The following is a 26,628-nucleotide window of genomic DNA, read 5'->3' on the forward strand; positions in this document are numbered from 1 at the left end:
ATTAAGTCCTTTGTATGAGGGTTGGTGGCAGAGCATAACATAAAGAGCAATATGACTGAGAGTTGTTTATTTATTTTCCAATGGTTTTTCCTTCCATTGGGTAGAAAGTGGCGCTAAACAACCAAGAGAATAGAGAGATAATATTCTAGGGCCAGAACAGAGAGTAGTGGGCGATTTTGTTACTTTGTGTGTGTTTGTGGTGGAAATTGTGTGGTGAACTAACACAATATACAATAACAACAACCAAGTGAGAAAGAACCCAACACAGATTCCAGACAATTCAACAGCAACACTTAGTTCAGTCGTTTGGGAGACGTTCGAAGATGAAAACGTTGTGAAACTAAAGCCAAAAATGATTAAATCGAATCGGTGTAGGCCAAATTTTCTCAAGTGATTATACAAAAGTATTTTTTCTTTAGTTTAGTATAAGTAAAATATATTTTTGACAAAGTTTTGTATGCCACTTTTAAGTGAATAAAAAACAAATATTTTAAAGAGATATTGAAGAATTAAAAACAAAAACCAATTAAAATGGGTTTACATGACAAGTTGCGTAAATTCAAACGTACGAGCCCCAGCAATGGCATTGAAATGCAACGTCGTCGCTCTAGCCAAAATATCGTTGTGCCACCGGGCCAAGTGAACGAACAATCGCTACAGGTATGGCGCGCTCTGCCTCCACAAATACGACATGACCCCAGTATGGTTTCCTTTCAAATGGAAAATGAACGTTTAAGAGGTGAGTGAGTACAAAGGGGCTTGCCTAAAATGTGACATTCTCAAGCATAGAAGATATGATGCTGATATTACAGCGTGGAGGAGGAGACGTAAGAGAAGGTGAAATGGACATCTTTGTCATGGATGAGCATCCATAAAAATTATGCGCTTGATTTGTATAGGGTGGGTGGTGAGGGGGTGTGTTAATTATTTGAAAGGACACTGAAGATGTCGATGACATTTTTTTAGCTCGGCTAAAATAGAACGAGCGGATGTAAATGAGGCTGTTGTTGGTGAATTGGCAATGTCTGACGATTATGTTGACAGCTTGAATGGATCTTGAGTTGTGAAGTAGAGGGTAAGTGGGTTTTGTGATAAGCAGTTTGGGTGTTTAGCAATGAAAGCTTTGACCCAAATATGTGTTTTTGTCTCTGCTAATTATTGTAATGACCAATTGAGAAAGCTAGCCAAAAAATTTCTACAGTTAGTTTTTCATAGGCAAGCTAATATATATTTTAGTTTATATGAACTTTTTGTTTACATCAGAAAACTCTTCTGCATTTCTTTATTTGTATTATTTTGTTTTTTGATTTTCTGCCAAAAATAAATTCGGAAATAAAATGAAAATATACTTGCAAGTTCTGTGCACATAAAATTTAGTTAATATCGATGAACGCTAACCCTGGCGTTGATATTCATTCAGCATCTGCATGCATGGATGCTAACAGACAGAGTATGGTACACAGCAGGCGATGTGGGAGGAGAAGTGTGGATGGCATATCTTAGTGTCCGGTCGATATGATAATGAGACAGGCGAAAAACTTCGGCAGCCAATGTGGGAGGAGAAGTGTGGATGGCATATCTTAGTGTCCGGTCGATTTGATAATCAGACAGGCGAAAAAACTTCTGCCCCAAAACCCGACACGTGTTGACAAAACTTTTTTCTTTCTTCTTCTCCAGACGAAACGGTTGTGAATGAATTTCTATGGTTCTTAGCAAATTGATGTCAAAACTTTTTCTCAAGTTTCTTGGCTAGGATTCACAGATAATCTCATGAATAATTTAAGGCTGCTCTATGATTTCTGTTATGTGAAGTTATGTGGCTGCTGTCTCTCCTCATATCAGTAGGGCTGAGATAACATTTGACAAAGGTAGATTGAAGATCAATGCTTCAAGTATAAAATGTTAAATACTTTGTACATTGTTTGGATAGACGATGGTATTAAGCACCAAAAGGAAGTGTGATAGGAAAAATAACAAACAACAATTTGGGAAACAGCAAAATGTCAAGATGGACTCATTTTTAATACCAGACATATATTTGAAACAAGTAAAAACGTGTTAAGTTCGGCTGGGCCGAATCTTGGAAACCCACCACTGTTGATTCTGCTAAAAATTTACACATATCAGCAAATCAAGCAAACAATTGAAACTTCTACGGGCCGTAGAAGACACATCAGGTAATCGGTTTATATAGAGTTATATCAGTTTGTACACCGATTTGAACTATACTTACGGCGAATGTTGAAAATAATAACAGAACACCACGTATAATATGTCAGCCATATCGCACAACAATTTCGGTTCCCAGGGGCTCAAGAACTCATGGTGGGAGAACGGTTTATATGGGAGTTGTATCGCTTATACACCGATTTGGATCGTACTTGGCAAAGGTGCTGGAAGTTGTAACACAACACACAATACTAGTCGCTCAAGAATACCAAGCTGCCTTGTGGAAAGTTTGTAAATACAAATGCGAACAGGGACAAACTTTTCACATATCAATGAGTGCTGCCAGATCCAAGTTTAGTCTCAATGATAAGGGTCCTCCTTTTTATAGCCGATTCTGAAGGGCGTGCCGCAGTGCGACAAATACAAATATGCCCATGAACATTTCACTAAGGAACAGGGCCAAACTTCTCACATATCAATGAGTGCTGTCAAATTCAAGTTTAAGCTGAATAATAAGGGTCCTCCTTTTTATAGCTGATTCCGAAGGGCGTGCCGCAGTGCGACACCTCTTTGGGGAGAAGTTTTTACATGGTATGGTACCTCAAAAATGTCGCTAGCATTAGGAGGCGATAACTTTAAAACTTTTCTAGGGGCTGGTTAGTCAACCCCCCCGGGGCCTATCTACGCTTATGTTAATGGACCGATTTCGTTCATACTTGGCGAAGCTGTTGGAAGTCAAAACAAAACATCACGTGCAAAATAAATTCGCTCAAGAAGTTACAATCGCAATTGATGTACACTTATAAGAAGTATTTGTGCAAAAATTCGTGAGCCTAGCTTTGTTTGTTTAAAAGTTAGCGCCAATGTTGCCGTTTTTGCTAGGTTTTTATTTTCTTGGTAGTTTGGTAGGCTTACCTCAAGTTTTGGTAGGGTTTTCCAACATATAAATTTTATATATTAAATTAAGTTTCAGGACTCGGGAAATAGGGCGATATGATAAGATCTTGTCTAGGTTTAGGTCTGCTATAGCGAAATTGGAAAGTAATTGCGCATTTATGGGCTCAAGACCTTAAACTGGGACATCGTTCCAAACTCGTCAGAGTTGTTAATTGAAATCGGAGCAAAAAATCTACTTTTATAAACTCAGGAAATCATATCGGGAGATCGGTATAAAAGGTGCTATATCAAGATTTAGACCATCTGTGAACAATGTGTATTATATTTATAGGCTGTGGAGTGATTTTAATAGACAGACGAATGGAACTGGCTGGATGGTCCATGAATATTACGACGATCTAGTATGTGTTACTTTGTATGGTGGAAAATGTATAATTTGATGTATTGCAAATGGAATGACAAAGTGGTCATCTATTCGATGCAGGTATGAAAACATACACCGTGTTTTTGGCTTGTAGAATTTTGGATGGGTTTTGATCAGGTTTGCAAGGATTTTTCTTTAATTTTGTTAGGAAATAATTTTCTTGAGTGGCAACACTGGTTATCGTACTTTCCACAGAGAGACATGGACGGACATGGTTAAATCGAAATAGAATGTCAAGACGATCAAGAATATACATAATTTATTGAGTCTCACATAAATATTTCAAGGAGTTACAACAGAAAAGACGAAATTAATATGCCCCCGTCCTATGGTGGGAGAGTATAGAAAGGCTTTCAATTTGGGTGGGACGAGCTTTGAACACCCACCTCATCGGATGTACGTATTAACCACATTTCTCCAAAAATCTGGTGAAAATTGCATAATTTTTCGGCATGAACGTCGAACAGTAGTTGGCGTCAAGCTTTTATAGGTAAGCAAGCTCGTTCCGGTCCATAGGACCGATCGCTGCAGGAACGTGATAGCCATTGGTTATTTGGGTTATCAATTATCCGCCTTATTATATCGAGCATCATAGTATTTTAGTAAGAACCGGTGTCACGCGGCCAGAGACTCCCCACTCGTTACCACTGATTGTCCGCCACAGCAACTACTGTTCCTCCGTATGGAGCATTTCCCTATACGCAACTTGTGGACGCGTCCGCTACCTTCCAGTGGTGAACACTACACAGATCGGAGCCCCAGCCCGTGTGGTGCTGATGGTTATCCCGTGCCTAGCTTTTCTTCTCTTCTCTTAGACGAGTGCGAACCTTTGCTGCAGCAATGTGGTTGCAGCAAAGGTTCTACCACCCATCACAATCTGGGGGACGTTTGTGAATATAATTTTTTTAAATCAGGTACTGTACCATTTTTTATCGCTCCGTTGTCTATTTACCTAAATCTATTATCAAACGTTTCCAACGAGTTAGGACCAACCTTTTTTTCCCAATGACCTGCAAAATGTTTCAAGTAGTTAAGGATTTGTCAAGCGAAAAGTGGTGTTTAAGGTCAGTGTCATTTATGAATGCCAATCCACCCAATGATTATCCATTCACTTTAATTCTCCGGGTAATTGAGTGTTAACTATATACGAAAAAAGGACTTGCCAAATATTGTTTTTCAAAGTGTTTATATCGCCCGATAACAAGTAATTACTGTACACTGTCAGACAGTTAATTTGCCTATCAGTCATCTTAATCAAAAACGTTTGGCTATATTTATTGTGTAAATAAAATATCATGTGGCCTTGGGGCGTATAATGATTGATGGTAATAGAAATTCGCACATCATAGTACATTAACTAATTAAATACTAATAAGTAAAAGGGCATTAAGTTCGGCCGGGCCGAACTTTGGATACCCAACACCTCGGGTATATATGTAAATCCCATTTCGTAACAATCCGGTGAAAATTGGATAACTTAAGCTCCCAAATTCGTCATGGACATTGTGTGGTCTAATATATATGTCACTATTCAATTTCGTAGAACAAAATATTGGTCTTTTTGGCATGTATATTCAATTATAAACCGATCTGAACGATATTAAGGTCGGATATTGTGAGGCTCAGAAAAACTAACTATTTAAAATTTCAGCGAAATCGGGTAATAAATAAAGTTTTTATGGGCTGCAGTCCCCTTATCGGCAGATCGGTCTATATGGCAGCTATATCTAAATATAGTCCTATCTCAACCATATTTAGGTCGGATGGTATGAGGTCTTAACCTAATCACTGGGTTAAAATTTTAGGGAAATCGGTTAAAAAATAAAGCTTTTATGGGCTCCAGACCCTTTATCGGACCGATCTAATCCATATTTGGGTAGGATGTTAGGAGGCTTAAAACTGCGCACTATTCCAAATATCAGCGAAATCGTATTAGATATAAAGCTTTTATGACCTTCAGACCCTTTATCGGGAGATCGATCTATATGACAGCTATATCTAAATATTTGAAATATCCGATTTGAAACATATTTAGGTCAGATGTCGGGAGGCTTAAAATAACCCACTGTTTTAAATTTCAGCGAAATCGGGTAATAAATAAAGCTCTCATGGCCTTCAGACCCTTTATCGGGAGATAGGTCTATATGGCAGCTTTATCTGAATATGGACCGATCTAATCCATATTAAGGTCACATATCGGGAGGCTTAGAATAACCCTTAGAATAACAGCGAAATCGGGTAATAAAGCTTTTATGGGCTTCAGACCCTTTATCGGAAGATCGGTCTATATGGTATCTATATCTAAATATAGTCCGATATGAACCTTATTTAGGTCAGTTGTCGGGAAGCCCTAAACTACTCACAGTTTCAAGTTTCAACAAAATCGGATTATATATGAGGCTTTTATGGGCCTAAGACCTTAAATTGGCAGATCGGTATAATGGGGGCTAGATCAAAATATAGTCCGATATAGCCCATCTGCATACTTACTCTGCCTATGGAGAAAAAAAAAATCTGTGCAAAGTTTCACCTAAATATCTCTATATTTAAAGACTGTGGCATTATTTCAATAGCCAGGCAGACGGTCGGACATGGATAGATCGTCTTAGACTTTTGCTACCATCAAGAATAAATATACTTTAGACGATTAGAAATTGATATTTCGATATGTTGCAAACGAAATGACTAAATGAATATACCCCCTATCCTACGGTGGTGGGTATAAAAATAATGTGGATGTAAGGTGCATTCAGAATTTGGCAGTATACATTTTGTGGTCGTGTGCACCTTTAAGTAAAATGGGCATTAAGACAAAAAACAATGAATAGGCTAGCCACAATTCGCATAAACGCCCATTTCTTTAATATCAGTCTCATAAACATTTTTCTGAGTATAATACCCTATGCCTGAATGCCAAGGGTATTATAATGACTTTACTATTATGTTACCAATAAGAGTTTATTCTTGAGCTTCATTGAAGGTTAGGTGTAATGACATATATAATACTTGGTATTCCTGTAGATAACTCATTTTATTTGAGCAGCTAATATACCTGTGAACAATGAATTATCCATTATTTTACATATTAAGTTTTTGCTGGGTACACTCACACAAAAAAAGTTGAACTTTCAATTAAAAACCAGTCAACCATTCCATTCCATCATCACCACCATTATCATCATCACCATCATCATTATACATTAATATTTTATATTTTAGTTGTCCAAAGTTACTACTAGTACCACACCACTAATACTTTAACGCTTCATGCTACTCATCCCTGAGCAGGTTTATTTTTTTGCAGCTTCTTATACCCTCCACCATAGGATGGGGGGTATAATAATTTCGTCGTTCTGTTTGTAACTACTCGAAATATTCGTCTGAGACCCCATAAAGTATATATATTCTTGATCGTCGTGACATTTTATGTCGATCTAGCCATGTCCGTCCGTCTGTCCGTCCGTCCGTCCCCCTGTCTGTCTGTCGAAAGCACGCCAACTTCCGAATGAGTAAAGCTAGCCGCTTGAAATTTTGCACAAATACTTCTTATTAGTGTAGGTCGGGTCGTATTGTAAATGGGCCATATCGGTCCATGTTTTGATATAGCTGCCATATAAACCGATCTTGGGTCTTGACTTCTTGAGCCTCTAGAGTGCGCAATTCTTATTCGATTGGAATAAGATTTTGCACGACGTGTTTTGTTATGATATCCAATAACTGTGCCAAGTATGGTTCGAATCGGTCCATAACCTGATATAGCTGCCATATAAACCGATCTTGGGTCTTGACTTCTTGAGCCTCTAGAGTGCGCAATTCTTATCAGATTGGAATGAAATTTTGCACGAAGTATTTTGTTATGATATTCAACAACTGTGCCAAGTATGGTTCAAATCAGTCCATAATCTGATACAGCTGTCATATAAACCGATCTTGGGTCTTGACTTCTTAAGCTCCTAGAGGGCGCAATTCCTATCCGATTTTGCTGAAATTTTGCATAACTTATCATGACCATCAACATACGTGTTTATTATGGTCTGAATCGGTATATAGCCCAATACAGCTCCCATATAAATCGATCCCTCTATTTCACTTCTTGAGCCCCCAAAGGGCGCAATTTTCATTCGAATTGACATTTTACACAGGTCTATAACTAATAATAATTTAATTAAAGTCCAAACCGGACCATATCTTGATATCGCTCTAATGGCAGAGCAAATCTTTGGTGGAGGGTATGTAAGATTCGGCCCGGCCGAACTTAGCACGCTTTTACTTGTTTCAAATTAACATTGAGATTTAAGTACCATTTTCCTTAATGAATCGCATTTGCAGTGATTTATTGCTGCTTAACACTCATCTGCAGTCAAAACTTCGATATGAATTTACATAACCAGCACGTAGTGTTCCCTATACTATGAACTCGCTATTGCTTTTCATTTTCACATAAACTTCGACAACAAATTGAGAAAAACACACATTGTTAACTATTGTACCATAACTCATTAAATGCTAATTTGGAAATGTAAATTGGCTTCCGTTCCCATAGTTAGGTGGGTATTTCGCGAAGTGATCACACATTGGATGTGGTAATTATGATAAAAGGATGAATGAGGGCAGACGGCACCTAGACCAAAACAAGGGCGAGAATACGATTAAAGATCCCAACGATTGCAATCGTGCAGGTAAATAAGGCAAGGGATGCATTTTCAGCCTTTCCATGACGTCTGATTTAAACTTAAAATTTTCGCCTAGCAGTTACAGGTATTTTTGTGTATGATGCTCCAAAAATCCACCCACTGCACAGTGGGTGGATTTGCGAACTAATGGAGTTAACTCTTTGAAATTTCAAATAGTTAGGGCTTAGGTGCGTCTGGAAAATTTTAAGGTCCTAGGTGCAAGGCTGTCTTTTTCAAGATTGGGAAGAGTAAGATAGGCAAAAATCCTCATATTAAAACATTAGGATGTGCAGTGGCGGCAATGACCGCTTAACAAACAGGGGGCTGAAGACGAGACCATCACAGACTGTCCGAATAATGAGAAGAATAGAATAAGCACCAATCCTAATATTAAAACATTAGGCAGTGTAGTCGCGAGAGACTCAACACAGCTTTACGAACAGGGACCCGACGATAGAACTTTTATCGACTTTATCAAGATTCGGAAGACTAGGGTAGGCAAAAAAACCTCATACTGAAACATCAGGCAGTGTAGTACCAGGAAAGTCAATGGAACCTGAAGAATAGGGAGCGGATGATGAGACCATCACCTACTCCCAAGAAGCCCATTTACTCAAGATTTGGAAGACTAGGATAGGCAAAGAAATTAATATTAAAACATTAGACAGTGTAGGGGCGAGAGACTCAACACAGCGTAATGAACAGGGACACGACGAAAGAGCCATTACCGACTTTATCAAGATTCGGGTTGGCAAAGAACCTAATACTGAAACATCAGGCAGTGCAGTGACAGGAAACTCAATGCAACCTAAAGAACAGGGAGCGAAAGATGAGACCATCACCTACTCCCAAGAAGCTCATTTAATGGAGGCCCAATGATTGAGGTCATCCAAATAAACCACCAACGTAGCTAACACTGGTACTCGGCCGAGTACCTGCGTTATTTATCATAAAAATTTAGATTAAATATTTTCCCCAGAGATGGTAAATTTCTTGAATACTAACGACCTAATAACACTTAATATTGGTAACACCGCTACCTTTTATAGTAGAATTACGGAGGAGGTATTAATTGTGACGATGCAAATTGCAAATTTTGCCCATTAATATTCCACTATGGAAAAGGGGCAAACTTCACAAATATCAGTGAGTGCAGTCCTATTCAAGTTTAAGCTCAATGACAAGGGGCCGAACGGTTTGCAGCAGTGCGACACCTCTTTGGAGAGAAGTTTTACATGGCATTGTACCTCACAAATGTTGCTAGCAATAGGAGGGGATAACCACCGTTGAAAATTATTTTCTGATGGTCTCGCCAGAATTCGAACCCAGGTGCTCAGCGTCATAGGCGGACATGCCAACCTCTGCGTTACGGTGGCCTCCTGTGACGATATGTTTGGAAAATCTAATCGATGAGGTTCAGGATTGGAGGGTCTCTGACCATCGCCACACCTTAGGTTTAGAATAACATGGCCAGCGCCGAATACGAATACGAATAAGCTTCCGCAATAAGTCGAAAACCAACTGGACAAAATTCAGAAGACTTCTCAGAAAAAAACTTGGTCAAGATAATTTAGATTGTCCAAGCACTGCAGACATTGACGACAATGTGAACAGGATTACGACTGCACTAGTGGGGTCTTTCGAAGATATTTGTCCTCTTCGGGAAAGGAAATCACCCCAGAAAATCCCTGGATGACCGGGGAGATTCGCTATATTGGAAAAAGGTACGCAGACCATACAATACAGCACGTCGTAAAAAAGCGGAAGTTCATTGGTGTGTGTATTACACACGGCTAAACGAATACAAGTAAATGACCAGAGCTCCAAAACGTGCCTCCTGGAAGCTTTTCTGCGAACAAGTCGATAGCGTTAACTTAAAAACTCATGTCCAAACTGAAACGTTAGTAGACGACATGGGAGTGAGATCAGAGACAACGGACGACATGTTGAGTCTTTTGATCAAAACCCATTTTCCACAGGACACAACGGAACTCACGGAGACACCGAAATCTTGAAATAATGAGGTTGAGCTTCATACCATTTAAGTCAACCGGTCGTGATGGAATATTTCCGTCGATGCTACGGAATGAGGAGCCCTATCTGGTGCGTAAGATTTGCATATACTTCGAAAGCCTGACAGGAGTCAAGGGTGATATTTATACCCAAGCCCGGCAAGGCAAGTTATGCAACACAAAAGGCCTACAGAAGTATAAGCCTTACGTTCTTTCTACTCAAAACAAAGAGTTGGACATCGAATGAGCTGCTCAAATTCAAACAGCCCATGTGAAGCGAAGATCTGTGGAAAACATGGAAGAAGAAGGACCGAAAGGGTCTTGCATATGGCACAAGACTGAGCTAGACCTAGGGATCTCAATGCTAAATCAGAGAAGATAGAAATTTGCCTGTTTACTAGGGAGACAAAGGTGGGCCAATTTGACGCACCACGTTTTCTTTATAGAACGATTTCTATATCTGATAAGTCGAATACTTAGACAGAAAACTGAATTGAAAGTGTCACATTCAGGAGCGTACCGAGAAGGCTCATAGATGTTGGGCACTATGTAGACGGGCCGTAGGCTTGAAATGGGGTCTGAATCCGGGGATAATCCACTGTCTCGTCAGAAGCGTGATTAGACCAATTCTAACTTATGCCTCAGTAGTTTGGTGAACTGGGATGGAGAAAAAGTGCAACGTGAAAAATGCAAATTTTGCCCATGAACATTTAGGAACAGGGGAAAGCTTCTCACATTTCAATGAATGCAGCGCAATGATAAGGGGCCTCCTTTTTATAGCCGAATCCGAACGGCGTGCCGCAGTGCTACAACTCTTTGGAGAGAAGTTTAACATGGTGCCGGCATTAGGAGGGGAAAACCACCATTAATGGTCTCGCCAGGATTCGAACCCAGGCGTTCAACGTCATAGGCGGACATTCAGCCTCTGCGCTACGGTGGCATCCAAGTGCATCGTAAGGATAATGCAAAAGGTTCAGAGAACATGTTGTCTTGGCATAAGCGGAGCGATGAGGACCACGCACACTATGGCACTGGAAACTATTCTAGATATCCGACCCATAGACATACAGATTAAGTGCGAGGCAGCCACTGCGGCTATGGGACTTAAGGCGATGGGAGAATGGATATAGGATTGGAGCAGTTCATACTATCGCGGTATAATCGAGGCGACAATAGGAAACCCGGAAGGAATGGGAGAAGTTTCCGATCGGTCAGAGAACTGCCGTCAATAAACTTGGTTAAGGGCGTGGGCAACGAATGCGCATGTAACACTGTGGAACAGCAAAACGGATGGCGAAAATCCTATGAGGAGACCTAGATCGTGAGAAGACGAGGATATTACGGAAAGGATTTAAGAAGGAGTTCAATATAGCTTTTGGTATCATAACAGGACACGTGGGAGCTACGAGCTCACTTATGCAAAATCGGTGCCGCAAGTGATAGCATGTGTAGGGCATATGGGGAACTTGATGAGACGTTGGAGCAATTCCTATGCCATTGCCCGGCTTTCGCGGATAAAAATAACTGCACTTAGGTGGGAACACAATATCAGACGTTGACCAACATAGGGAAGTGGTATGGAAAACAATTAAGGATTTTGTAAGTAGCACCGAATTCCTAAGGTGCCACTTGGCAGGGCCCTTAAATAGGTCACCTCGGCATTTTGTGGTCCGATTTTCAAAATTCTGTTTAGCTGGATAGTGCTCAAAAATCCCAAAAAAGTCCGCTTGGGGTATACAATCTCAATTGGTTTCCGGGATAATGGGCTTTTTAATCTTTATTTTTTGAAAGTTTGGCCGAGATTGGCTTGGTATTTTGCGATTTACGAAAGCATTTGTGGTTCGATTTTCAATTTTGAAGTGTGATTTGGATTGGTGGCAAAATTTACAATGACACCCGATAATTCAGTCAAAAGTTGTACGACTTGGAAATCAAAAATGTACAAAAGTAACAAAAAAACATTTTCATATTGAAAACAATGTCATTTTTAAACCACTTAGGATACTGATGCTATTCTCTTTGTGTGCATATATATATTGGAACAATTTGTGTGAAATTTCATGTATGTGGCTTAAGGCCACCGTAGCGCAGAGGTTGGCATGTCCACCTATGATGCTGAAAGGTTGGGTTCGAATCCTGGCGAGACCATCAGAAAAAAATTTTCAGCGGTAGTTTTTTCCTCTTATTGCTGGCAACATTTATGAGGTACTATGCCATGTAAAACTTTTCTCCAAAGAGGTGTAGCACTGCGGGACGCCGTTTGGACTCGGCTATAAAAAGGATGCCCCATTGAGCTTAACTTGAATCAGACTGCACTCATTGATATGTGAGAAGTTTGCCCCTGTTCCTTAGTGGAATGTTCATGGGCAAAATTTGCAATGTGCAATTTTGGCTTAAAAATTGACGGAGTTAATAAAAGAACAATGAAAAAAGGAAGGCAAAATTTTGATATTTTAAAACTTATGGTGACATGCTACATTATGCTTAATTCTTGCCAAGTTCTTTTTCCAAAGTCCCAAATCGGTTCAGTAGGTCAAAAGTTATAGCCCGGTCAGAGTTGAAGAAGTGCAAAGTGCTCAACTTTGACACCCTGTATCTCACTCTATATGAAATAGAAAGATCAACGCGCCATATTACTGAAAGCGTATGTCTTTCTCTACAAATGTCTAGGCGATTTTTTCTGTTCAGATCAACAGACAAAAATTTGTGGACTTTTTCCAATATTTTCGCCTTTCGGCCTACTACGAGCGTGACCAAAGAGACCAAAGTTCTCTCTTTGGTCAATGCCCGAGTGTGCCAGTGTAGACTAAACATTGGCTGTGCTGCAATTTAATGAAAGTATTGTACTTTACTATACCTGATAGACCCGATAGGTGCTCCAATATCCCTGGTAATAGGAGGTACAAAGACTTCTTTGGTTCCTGATTCGACGACCATCTGGGTTTTGGGGTCTACTCTGAAAAACTGGGCTGGGTATAACGAGATGGTTATTTATCACTGCAGTGTGTACCAAGCGGAGATCTCTCAAGGAGATGTCTCAACAGTTTAAAATTCGCCAGTTCTGGGAGATGCGCCAATGAGATATCCTTGGGAGTTGCAGAGAGGACGAGCTTACAAGACTGGGAAATAACGTACACATTCCAGGGGAACTAAAATAATTGGGTATACCTCATGCGACATTTAAGCTAATTATCCGCTATAAGGACCGAAGGGAGCGAACGAAAATATTGGTCTTTTTGGTAGCCATATCCAAATATAGACTGATCTGAACCATATACGACACGGATGTCGAAAAGCCTAACGTAAGTCACTGTGTCAAATTTCAGCAAAATCGGATAATAAATGTGACTTTTATGGGGCCAAGACTTTAAATCGAGAGATCGGTCTATATAGCAGCTATATCAAAATCTGAGGCAAATTAAAGACGGATGTCGAACGGACTAACACAACTAACTGTCCCAAATTTCGGCGAAATCTGACAATAAATGCGCCCTTAAACCTTAAATCGAGCGATTGGTCTATATAGCAGTTATAGTCAAATCTGGACCGATCGAGAGATCGGTCTATATGGCAGCTATATCCAAATCTGGACCGATCTGAGCCAAATTGAAGAAGAATATTGAAGGGCCTAACATAAATCACTGTCCCAAATTTCGGCGACATCGGACAATCAATGCGCCTTTTATGGGCCTAAGACCTATATTCAAATCTGGACCGATCTGTGCCAAATTGAAGAAGGATGTCGAAGGGCCTAACACAACTCATTATCTCAAACTTCAGCAAAATCGGACAATAAATGTGGCTTTTATGGGCCTAAGACCCTAAATCGGCGGATCGGTCTAATTGGGGCTATATATAGACCGATTTTCGAACTTAACCTGCTTATGGACAAAAAAAGGATCTGTGCAATGTTTCAGCTCAATATATCCATTTTTAAAGACTGTAGCGTGATTTCAACAGACAGACGGACGGACATGGCTAGATCGTCTTAGATTTTTACGCTGATCAAGAATATATATACTATATATATGGGGTCGGAAATGAATATTTCGATGTGTTGCAAACGGAATGACAAAATGAAAATATCCCCATCCTTCGGAGGTGGGTATTAAAAATGTTTGCAAATAATGTGATTAAAGTAAAACCAACTGGTATTGGCAAAGTACCTTCGTTTCTCTAACAGTGAACTTCATCCAACTTTAGACGTCTTGGCGGTTAGGGTTATCGCTAACCGATCACTACAATATTTTCTATTTCACTTATTGAAGTAAAAAGCCAAAAAATGGAGAGTATGCGTTTTACGGTTTGCGTTCTCCCCTTTGGCCTCTATACAGGATTCTTAAGATACAGCCATCGTCTGTGGAATTTGTGTAAATGTGATTCTTGGTTTAAGATTTATTGTCTACACAAATCTCCGACCTCATACTGATAGTGGTGTAATTTCTTACCCTCAGGAACTTCTCTTCCCACCGAAGATGGTTCGAATGGAAAGGAATCTAGCCCTGAAGATGAACGCAGTTTTTCTGGCTCCGATTTTTTACACATAAAGGCTCGAGGTCATCATGACAATGACAGAAAAAGGTAGGTCTTTCTAATTTTTTTGCGGTTTGTTTGCATTTCAAAGTTTCAATTAATGCAGCACGGATGATGAAGGCCATTCAGATCTTGAGCCACATTATCAGTTAAACCCCACCCTACAGTGCATGGACAAAGTTGAGGCCAAAGAGAAGATGAGGAAAAAGCGCCATCGTATTAAAATGACAAAACGTGTTTGTCTCATGATTTTTTGGCTATTTTCCGCTGTTGTTTTCATGGTGTTCGAAGAAAAACATTTGCTTGAGAAAACATTGGAAGTGCCTGCTGAAAAGGGCAAGAGTAAGTGTTTTGTTGAAAATGTATTCACAGGTATTTTTTGAAATTTGTAATTGGTTATGAATTGTTTAAAATTACAGATTTTCTGCTTCGTAACAAACCCACCGGTGATTTTAAATTGGATGTTGCTGGGCATTTCAATGAATCCATTTACAATTCAAATGAAACGGAAAATATTTTAACAATACAACCCCAGCTATCGTATTTCAATCACAAAACAAATCATACGGAATTTAAGGTAAGATTTTTGAAAAACAAAAAAAAAACAGTAAAGAAGGGCAAAAATCGGGCGGTGCCGACACCTACCCTATAAGTACAATGTGGGAACTATATCCAATTCTGAGCCAATTTTGGTGTACCTCTGCAAGCAAATATGTTCAAACTGTAATAACTACGGTTGACAAATGACAACATTATTGACATGCCAACATCTGACGAACATATATCTAATTCTGAACCTATTTCGAGCAAACTTCTCAGGTAATGTGGTAGTCGTCGAGGAAAGCATTGTCCAAAATTTTGGCAAGATTGGTCAAACAATGCGCTTGCAGTGGCTTTTGGGGTGAAAATCTATATACATATATGACAGCTATATCTAAATCTGGGCCGATTTCTATGAAATTCATCAGTAATATTGAGAGTGAATCGGTTAAAAAATGAGCACTTTCTTGCAATATTTCTGAAAATGGGACGAACATATATATGGGAGCTATACCAAAATCTGAACCGATTTCAGCAAACTTCTCAGATACTGTGGCAGTCGTCGAGGAGAAATTTTTGAAAAATTTTTGGCAAGATGGGTCAATAAATGAGCTTGATGTGACTTTAGGAATGAAAATCGGACGATATATATACGAGAGCTATGTCTTAATCTGAACCAATATCTATGAGAATCACCAGTCGAGAGTCATAAAAAAATCCTTCCTGCCAAATTTCGAGAGAATCGGGTAACAAATTACCATTTTATTGCATTATTATTATTTTATTATGTTATTACTGCAAATCGGACGAACATATATATGGGAGCTATGTTCAAATCTGAACCGATTTTAATGATTTTTCACCTGTAATGTTGGGAGTCATTAGAAACTCCTTCCTGCCAAATTTCAAGAAAATCTGTTAACAAATGACCATTTTATTGCATTATTACTGCAAATCGGACGAACATATATTGTATATGGGAGCTATGTCCAAATCTGAACCGATTTTAATGAAATTCACCTGTAATGTTAGGAGTCACTAGCAAATCCTTCCTGCCAAATTTCAAGATAATCGGTTAACAAATGACCATTTTATTGCAGTATTATCGGAAATCGGACGAACATATATATGGGAGCTATATCCAAATCTGAACCGATTTTTTCCAATTTCAATAGGCTTTGTCTCTAGGCCGAGAAACAATAAAAAAAAATTGCAACCTTTAGTTTGTACACAAATTAACATGTACAGACGGACAGACAGACAGGCGGACATAGCTAAATCGAATCAGAAAGTGATTCTGAGTTGATCGGTATACTTATCAATGGGTATATCTCTCTTCCTTTTGGGCGTCGGGCCATAGCGAAGTAACTGGGAATGAGAAAGCAGACGATTTGACAGTGAAAGTCAGTGAACTGCCGTCAATAAACTTGGTTTAGGGCGTGTGCGACGAATGCGCATGTAACACTGGGGAGCAACGAAACGGTCGGTAGGTTGGCGAAAATCCTATGAGGAGACCTAGATCGTGAGAAGACGAGGATATTACTGAAAGGAATTAAGAAGGAGGTCAGTATAGCTTTTGGTATCATAACAGGACACATAGGAGCTTCGAGCTCACTTATGCAAAATCGGTGCCTTAAGTTATAGCATGTGTAGGGCATATGGGGAACTTGATGAGACGTTGGAGCATTTGCTATGCCATTGCCCGGCATTCGCGGCTAAAAATACCGGCACTTAGGTTGGAACACAATACCAGACGTGGATCAACTTAGGGAGAAAGAGACCAAAGTTCTCTACAAACTAATTCACTATGTTATAATACCCTGTCCCACAGTAGTGGTGTAGGGTATAATGAACAATAGAAGTGGGAATGAATGTTTCAGTTATATTGAGCCGGGCTAAAAAACTATTAAATATGCATCTCAAATATGAAATTTATAGAATTGGAGTATCGGAGGGTACCCCAGCCCAAGATTTTCCCACTTTAAAGTATTTTTGTTCAATAAGACTTCTATTTATAAGAGGGGAGAATCATGTACAAACCGATTTTTTTTTAAATTATGAACCTTAAAAGATTGTTATTGATGTAGATTGGGGAAACTGTGCAATCTATTAAAGGTCTTCTATCGCTCGTGTGTTTTTCTCCAGTTTAAAACACAACGCACAGTGGGATGAAACCGAAAAAACTACTTTAATATATGCCGTGTGAGAACTGTCGCCTTTTGGCAGGCCTTTAAAATTAGCCACCTCAATGTTTCGAAAATTTTGTTGAGGCTGTCAAATCTTCGTTTTTGGTTCGATTTCTAAAATTGTGGGCGATATGGGTTTTGGAATTTGAGAACTCGAGAGGTGCGGTTTTACAAATTTTTAATAAAAAATTGCCTATTTTGAAGTACATATAGCACCCGTTGACATAACTTGTTAAAATTTGACTTAAAAAAACTACAATACATTATGTGCTTTTTACAAAAAAAAAACAAAAGGAAAGAAAAAATGTATTTAAGAATATTTTGCAATTGAGACTAATCAATGAAAATACTTTTTTTTACCAAAAAATTAATTTTTTCATATTTTTGACTTTTTAACTCTGTAACTTTTAACTGAATAATCAGATGTGGACACTTTTTGCGGCAAAGTTGTCACAAATCCTAATCATCATAGAAATGAAAATCGAAACACAAATGTTTCCCTAAATAGCAAAATACGAAGCAGGTCTCGGTAAAAATTGCAAAAAATAAAAAAATAATTAAATAAGAGTCGAATGTCCCCGGAACCAATATCACCACTGGTTGTCCGGGCTTGCCAAAAGGCGCCCTGACAACCTGGAGCCTTGAAATTTTGAACACAAATTTGAGGGGCTTGCCCTCAATAATATCATCACTTGTTGTCCGTGCTTGCCAAAAGACGCCCGGACAACCTAGAGCCTTGAAATTTTACACACAAATTTGTTAAAAAATTTCAAAGAGATATCTCAACCTGGGTGGTGATTCAAATGACTTTTGGCCGGTTGTCTTTCCCACAACGTGACCTCATTGAACGTTGACTAGTGTCAACGATATTTGGGATGACCTTGGATAGAAGGCTGGACCGGGAATGCACCATTCAGAAGTGTAGTGGTCAAGCTCACAGATGTTGGGGCTATTTAGTTGGGCCATTGCCTTAAAATGCTTCAGGCTTTAGATACTATAAATCCACCATTGAACAGAGATTCACACTGCTCAAAATTGACCATTGAACAGAGATTCACACTGCGCAAAATTATGATATGGATATCATATGGAAAGAACATTTTTCCCCAGCAGCTAGTGTTCGACGATGGCGGTTAAGAGTATAACGCAGAATCAATCCTTGATGATGGTATAGAATGTTTGCCAAAAAAGTGATATGTGCAAAATTTCGTGATGATTGGACAACATATACGACCTGCACTTCGATTACAAGAATACATGGACTCACAAACGGACATGGCTAAATCGAATCAAAAAGTGATTCTGAGACGATCGGTATACTTAACAATTGGTCTAGCTCTTCTCCTTTTTAGCGTTGCAAACAAATGCACAAATCTATAATACCCTGTACCACAGTGGTGGTGTAGGGTATAAAAATGGGAAAACCCCTCGAACTTAAAATTTTCTAAACTAAGATCTCCCAATTGGGTACATGTTTTGTGAATCCATATGTACCCTAAACCCATGCAAAAAATTGTTTGCACCTAATAATATTTGTAGCCTCCCTAGCATATTTCCTAAAATATTCCGATTTTGAAACCATCTTTGCTTGAAAGGGATATTATGGGGATTTCTGTAAAAAAATTAGGGCAGACATTATGTTGGGTTTTTTAAGGACCCTTTTATCTGCAATATTCAAAAGAATTACCAAGATATCTCCATTCGTTTTTTTAGTTTTTTTTTTATCACCTCAAGCTGGCTTTTTTGTAGGGATTTTTGAGAAATATCCAGCAAAATTTTGAAGATTTGGCAGCCCGAACAATTTTTCGAAATACCAAAGTGACCAACATTAGGGGACTGCCAAAAGGCGCCCGGGAAAACTAGGTCCTTGAAATTTTGCACATGATCTCGTTAACGCCTTAGCTTTAACCATTTCAATTTCCAAGAGATATCTTTACCCGTTCTCACACGTCATATTTTTTACTAGTTTTTTCCATTTTCCCCCACTGTGCGTTGTATGGAAAACGAACTGTATGAGGTGTATGACGACGTTAGCATAGTTAATCGAATCAAAATACAACGGTTGCGTTGGCAAGGGCATGTCAGATTGAATAAAGAAGCTTCAGCGACGAAGTCTTTTGAATGCGATCACTGTGACGACCGGGACCACAAAATTCCGATGGAGTGATCAAGTAGTGAAAGACATTTTAGAAGGAACGCAGAAGATAGAGGCGTTTGGAACGTCATTTTAGATTCGGCTAATGGGATTAATGTTCTGTCATAGCCAATTAAAATAAAGTAACATTGAATAAGGCAATAATGTTAACTATTACCCTAATAATTATGATGGTATATAATTATGAACTCAATTTAACTTTGAATGATTTTCAAAGAATACTTTCCATTTGCAGGACATACTGGATCCTTGGTTCATACCTTTGGTTAATGAAGATCTGCTCGACTATTCGCCGGTGGTATTGCGTAATATCACTTTTAAAGTTTCCCCTGAGGATGTTGATGAAATTGGAAACCAGGATGTGCAAATGAGACTGAATATGTCCACGAATATTGAAACGGACATTGCCATAAAACTGACTTATAATCCTTTGATAATTAATGTCAAGACGGGCACTCTATTGGCTGCTTTAATACTTTTGCTTTTCTATGCATTGCTAGTATGGGAGGTAAGTATAACAATGAGCTATGGATTTTTTTTTTTATTTTAAAGTATATACATTTTTTTTAATTTGTTATTTTATTACAGGTCTTCGAAAGAACCTTTGTGGCCATTGTATGTTCCACTCTCTCCATAGCCGTCTTGGCTTGTTTCAATGATCGTCCCAACATGGAGGAAATCGTGAAATATATGGACATGGAATTGTTAACTTTACTCTTCTGCATGATGATATTGGTGGGCATACTGACGGAAACGGGTGTTTTCGATTACATAGCTGTGATGGCTTATGAATTTTCCCAGGGCAAGGTTTGGCCCATGATCTACAGTCTGTGTCTGATGACTTGTTTCGTTTCAAGTTTCCTGGACAATATGACGACAGTGATTTTGATGACTCCCGTAGCCATACGACTTTGCGAAGTTATGAGTTTGGATCCGGTGCCCGTGTTGTTGGGTATAATAGTTCATGCAAATATAGGGGGCTCCCTAACACCCATCGGAGATCCCATAAGTATTATTATCTGCTCCAACCATTTTATAGCTTCTAATGTGAGAACTCACACTTTTGCTCTTTGGGGTATAATTTAATGTAGCTTTCATATATTCCTAATAGGGTGTCACCTTCATGAAGTTTGTTGCCCATACTATACCTGGTGTCATTCTTGCCGTCCTCCAGAGTTGCATTTACTTGCGTTTGGTTTTCCGTAAAATCGAATCGCTGCGCTTAAACGAACCCAAAGATATTAAGGATCTGCGTCGAGAGATTCGCGTCTGGCATAAGGCTGCCAAATCTATTTCCTCATTTTCCAAAGATGCCGATGTTGTTCGTGAGACCCTGCTAAAGAAAGTTCGAATTTTGAAAAATTCCCTTAAGAGAAAGCTTAATGGGTTGGATACCTCTGAAGCTTATGTGCATACTTTGGAAGATTTGAAAATTAAGGTAAGTATTGCTAATTTGAGTCGAATATTTACTGTGAATCTAAAAGACATGTCACACAAGTCGCTGTTATTGCTGTTAACTTAAAACGCTAGATACCATTAGATTGTGTAAAGAACAAGAAGCCTGTTATGGCTAATGATATTAAAGTATATTATTAAATATGGCAAGGTTGAGATATTGACCAAATATATACATATGTATTAGAAATTGCAATTCACAATACAAGAGACTGGCACAACTACAAGAGACTGCATCGATGTAAACAAGGGGTGAATTGAAAAAGAAGCTGACATATTTTTGGCAGATTTGCTCAAATAATGCCTGAAGAGGAGCACCCCATTAAGTAGTTTAAATTCAGAAATTCTTAATCCAGGAACTACGCTCCTCTTTTCACCCATAGTCCCGGGATAGGAACTAAGGAGCAAACTTCTCAAATATCAATGAGTGCAGTCCGATTGAAGTTTAAGCTCAATGATAAGGGGCCTCCTTTTTATAGACGAGTCCGAACGGCGTACCGCAGTGCGACACCTCTTTAAAGAGAAGTTTTACATGGCGTAGTACCTCACAAATGTTGCCAGCATTAGGAGGTGAAAATTTCTTCTGATGTGTCGCCAGGATTCGAACCCAGGCGTTCAGCGTCATAGGCGGACATGCTAACCTCTGCGCTACGTTGGCCTCCCACAGTAGCTTTAGTCATAATAAATTTTATTTTAGATTTTTGTCCACCAGGGCAACACTGTGTGACGCGGACTGCTGGGGAGCTTTGAATATAAACAACATACCTGGATACCTGTACAGCTAATCAGCGCAAGATGCGCAAGAAGTCAGCCATACAAAATTGCTTAGCACTATAGAATTTGACGTATCGAGTTCATTTTTATGCCCTCCACCATAGCTCCCATGTAAACCGATCTCCAGATTTTATTTTTTGAGCCTTTAGAGGGTGGAAGTCTTATCCAATTTTGCAGAAATTTTGTTCAATGATTTCTCCAATGATCTCCACCTTACGTGTCAGGTATGGTTTAAATCTGCCCAAACCTGATATAGCTCCCATAAAAACCGACCTCCCGGTTTAACCTTTAGAAGGAGCAATTTTAATCGGAATTGGCTGATTTTGTACTATGACGTCTTCTATCACATTTAATGGATGTACCAAGTATGGTGTACCAAATATGGTTCGAGTCGGTCTAAGACCTAATATAGTTCCCATATAAACCGATCTCCAGATAGTACTTATTAAGCCTCTAGAGGGCGTAATTTTTATCGGATTTTGCTGAAATTTGGTAAAGTTGCTGTTAATCTATGACCTCTTACAAACGTGCCAAATATGGACTAACGTGATATATCTCCCATTTAAACCAATCTCCCGAATTCACTTCTCGAGCCACTGGAGGGCGTAGGTTTTATCCGGATTAGCTACAATTTTGCACAGTGACTTCTTCCATGTCATCTAATATTCATGCGAAAAATGGTCTGAATCGGTCCATAACCTGATGTAGCTCCCATGCAAACCGACCTTAAGTCCCTCTAGGGTGCAATTATAATTTTGCTCAATGGGATCTATTTTTGTCTTCAACATCTAAGCCTATAACCTAAGAAAGCTTCAATAGCATAGCAATTCTTATCCATTATCCTTTGTTTGCCTACAAAAATACCAGGCAAGGAACTTGACAAATGTGATCCATGATGGAGGGTAGATCCAGTTAACTTTGCATTAGAACTTAGATCATTCTCAAGTATTTGACCTTGCCGGATATGGACATGTGGCATATGACAGTCCTCGGCTGTACATTATATACTTTATTTAATTAATATTCTCTTTTCTTTCTAGTATCCCATCAAAAACAAAACCCTCCTTGCTCAGGCATGCTGTGCCCTGGTGTTCATCATCATTTGTTTCTTCATTCAATCTGTGCCACAATGGCGCACTCTGCCCCTGGGTTGGGTTGCTCTACTCGGTATTATCGCTTTGCTGATTATACTCAATCGTGAGGATATGGAGCATCTAATGCATCGCATAGAATGGACCACGTTGCTCTTCTTTGCCGCCATGTTTGTAATGATGGAGTGTGTGGAGCGTTTGGGTCTGTTTGCCTGGATCGGTGAAATTACGGAACATGCTATTTTGTGCGTGGAAAAGAAAAATCGTTTGGCCATGGCCATATTTATTATTCTGTGGATGTCTGCTTTGGCATCGGCAGTACTGGATAGCATACCGGTGACGGCAATGATGGTTAAAGTGGTGGTATCGTTGGTGGCCAAAGAATCTTTGGGCTTGCCCTTGGAGCCATTGGTGTGGGCCTTGGCATTTGGCCCTTGCCTAGGAGGTAAAGAATCATAAAATGAATTAATAAAAAAAAACCCCTAATACATTTACATTCTGTTTAATCATAGGCAATGGCACCCTCTATGGAGCTTCAGCAAATGTTTTGTCAGCTGGTATAGCGGAGCAGCATGGCTATAAAATTTCATTTACACGATACCTAAAGTAAATATTGTCAGATTGCTATTGTTGACTGTCGTATCCGCTCTTCCACAGAAGTTTATAATTTTTCCGTTTTCTGTTTTAGAATTGTATTTCCCATGATGTTGGGTCAAATTGCCATTATAACCGGTTATTTGTTTTTCTCGCACATTCTCTTCGAATGGCATTGAGGGGTTGGTGTCAACTGCTCCACATTTCCCAGAAATATGCCAAATGAAGGAGTGCAACTTTTTCACAAATGTGGGAGTATCGAGGAGAGCGCGGTGCCAATGCAGCTCACATAAAAATGACTTTATTTCATTATAAATGTACTTACAGGAATTTATTTACTTACTTTATTTATTTTTATACACATGTGTATGTGTATGTTTATATCTACATCTAAGTGTATATCGCTCTATCTCTCGTTACATTATTGCAATTGTTTAAACTTACATTTAATTGTCGTTGAAACGTTTATCCGTGTGTATCTGTGTAATAAAAGCATTGACAGTTTCACTTTGAATGAATAACTGGAGGTCTTTTGTTTGTTTGGCATTGACGCCATTATATGGGAATTTGATGCAACTGACAACAATATTAGCTATTTTATGTAACCGAAAAGCAGTTCGATAATCCTAAGAATTAAAATCAGATGCATACACTGAAAGAAAGACCGGTTGTCATATTAACGAACAGCGTTCGTTGATTTGCGTTCTGTAGTGCGATTCTCTAAAACTTCTTTTTTACCGAACCGGCATCGTGAATTAACGAAAACAATCGTTTGAATCAACGATAAATTTATTCTGTAATCTAAGGTAAGCGATTTTCAATGTCGGTAAAAGTTTACGTCAAATATAGATGAAAAGAATGAATGTCAAACAAGAAAGAGCGTGCTAAGTTCGGCCGGGCCGAATCTTATATAACCTCCACCATGGTCGCATCTGTCGAGTTCTTTGCGCACTATCTGTTTTTAGGCAAACAAAGTATAATGAATAAGGACAGAGGAGCAGCTATCTCCAGTTATAGTCCGACTCGGGGCTCAAAAAGCCATAGATCGATTCTGATTATATTGCACACGTATGTTGAAGGCCATGGGAGGAGCCGTTGTACAAAATTTGTGCCAAATCGGATGAGAATTACGCTCTCTAGAGGCTCAAGAAGTCAAGACCCAAGATCGGTTTATATGGCAGCTATATCAGGTTATGGATCGATTAGTTTAGTTGTTGGAAGTGATATCAAAACACTATGTGCAAAATTTCAGTCAAATCGGACGAGAATTGCGCCCTCTAGAGGCTCAAGAAGTCAAGACTCAAGATCGGTTTGTATGGAAGCTATATCAAAACGTGGACCGATTTGGACCATTTACAATCCCAACCGACCTACACTAATAAGAAGTATTTGTGCAAAATTTCAAGCGGCTAGCTCTACTCTTTCTAAAGTTTGCGTGCTTTCGACAGGCAGACGGACGGACGGACAGACGGACGGACGGATCTGAAGGCCATAAAAGCTTTTTTTATTACCCGATTTCGCTGAAATTTAAAACAGTGGGTTATTTTAAGGCTTCTAACATCTGACCTAAATATGGTTCAGATCGGACTGTGTTAAGATATAGCTGTCATGTAGACCGATCTCCCGATAAAGGGTCTGAAGGCCATAAATGCTTTATTTTTCATCCGATTTCGCTGAAATTTGGAATAATGCACAGTTTTAAGCCTTCCAACATCCGACCCAAATATGGTAGAGATCGGACTATATTTAGAAATAGCTGCCATATAGACCGATCTCCCGACAAAGGCTCTGAAGGCCATAAAAGCTTTATTTTTTAACCGATTTCACTAAAATTTTAAACAGTAAATTTTTTTTTAGCCTCCTAATACCCGACTTAAATAAGGTTCAGATCGGACTATATTTAAATATAGCGGCCATATAGACCAATCTCCCGATAAAGGGTCTGAAGCCCATAAAAGCTTTATTACCCGATTTCGCTGAAGTTTAAAAGAGTGGGTTATTTGAAGCCTCCCTACATCTGACGTAAATATGGTTTAGATCGAATTATATAGTTGTCATATAGATCGATCTCCCGATAAAGGGTCTGAAGGCCATAAAAGCTTTATTTATTACCCGATTTCGCTGAAATTTAAAACAGTTTGCTATTTCCCGACATCTGACGTAAATATGGTTGTGGTCGGACTATATTATGATATAGCTGCCATATAGACCGATCTCCCGATAAAGGGTCTGAAGGCCATAAAAGCTTTATTTATTATCCAATTTCGCTGATTTGGAATAGTGCATAGTTTTAAGCCTCCCAACATCCGACCCAATTACGGTACAGATCGGACTATGTTTAGATACAGCTGTCATATTCACCGATCTGCCGATAAAGGGTCTATTTCGCTAAAATTTTAAACAGTAAGTTATTTTTAGCCTCCTGATACCCGACCTAAATATGGTTCAGATCGGATTATATTTAAATATAGCTGCCATATAGACCGATTTCCCGACAAAGGGTCTGAAGCCCATAAAAGCTTTTTTACCCGATTTCGTTGAAATTGGAAATAGTGAGTAGGTAAAGACCTCCCAACATCCGACCTAAATATGGTTCAGATCGGACTATATTTAGATATAACTGCCATATAGACCGATCTGCCAATAAGGGGACTGAAGCCCATAAAAGCTTTATTTGTTACCCGATTTCGCTGAAATTTGAAATAGAGAGTTTTTCTGAACCTCACCATATCCGACTTTAATATGGTTCAGATCAGTTTATAATTGGATATATCTGCCAAAAAGACCAATATTTTCTTCTACAAAATTGAGTAGTGACATATATATTAGACCACTCAATGCCCGTGCCGAATTTGGGTGCTAAGTAATCCAATTTTCACCGGATTGTGACGAAATGGGATTTACATATATAACCGAGGTGAATTTTATCCAAAGTTCGGCCCGGTCGAATTTAATGCCTTTTTACTTGTTTCTTTTTAATGAATATTCTATTTTGCAGTAAAAAACTCCAGCGCAGCACTCTTTCCTTAAAAAGTGCCAAAGAGCATCGCACATACTGCAGTGTGTCTCTCCTTGAGTCCAGCGCGACACAACCGGCCATTGCATGAAGCATTCTATCAGCCATC

At 39.1% G+C, this 26,628-nt stretch overlaps 1 protein-coding gene across 1 annotated transcript; it reads left to right on the forward strand.

Moving 5' to 3' along the window:
• Nucleotides 1–306: 306 nt before the first annotated feature.
• LOC106084097 (P protein) lies at nucleotides 307–24,024 on the forward strand. Its single transcript, XM_013247572.2, has 10 exons — nucleotides 307–739; nucleotides 14,630–14,756; nucleotides 14,815–15,050; nucleotides 15,128–15,285; nucleotides 19,825–20,097; nucleotides 20,178–20,636; nucleotides 20,701–21,027; nucleotides 22,859–23,354; nucleotides 23,422–23,515; nucleotides 23,598–24,024. Exons 1-10 carry the CDS (start codon nucleotides 532–534, stop codon nucleotides 23,680–23,682), a joined length of 2,463 nt encoding a protein of 820 aa, XP_013103026.2. The 5' UTR covers nucleotides 307–531; the 3' UTR covers nucleotides 23,683–24,024.
• The last annotated feature ends 2,604 nt before the right edge of the window (nucleotides 24,025–26,628 follow it).

This window comes from Stomoxys calcitrans, chromosome 3 (genome assembly GCF_963082655.1).
Source record: "Stomoxys calcitrans chromosome 3, idStoCalc2.1, whole genome shotgun sequence".
Classification (NCBI taxonomy): domain Eukaryota; kingdom Metazoa; phylum Arthropoda; class Insecta; order Diptera; family Muscidae; genus Stomoxys; species Stomoxys calcitrans.

What these genes read in the sequence shown, in the direction of transcription:
- LOC106084097 (XM_013247572.2), top strand. Translation starts at nt 532, where the DNA reads ATGGGTTTACATGACAAGTTGCGTAAATTCAAACGTACGAGCCCCAGC. An exon ending in GCCTGCTGAAAAGGGCAAGA is followed by an intron (nt 15,051 to 15,127) that starts GTAAGTGTTTTG and finishes TTAAAATTACAG; the next exon opens with ATTTTCTGCTTCGTAACAAA. An exon ending in CAAATCATACGGAATTTAAG is followed by an intron (nt 15,286 to 19,824) that starts GTAAGATTTTTG and finishes TTCCATTTGCAG; the next exon opens with GACATACTGGATCCTTGGTT.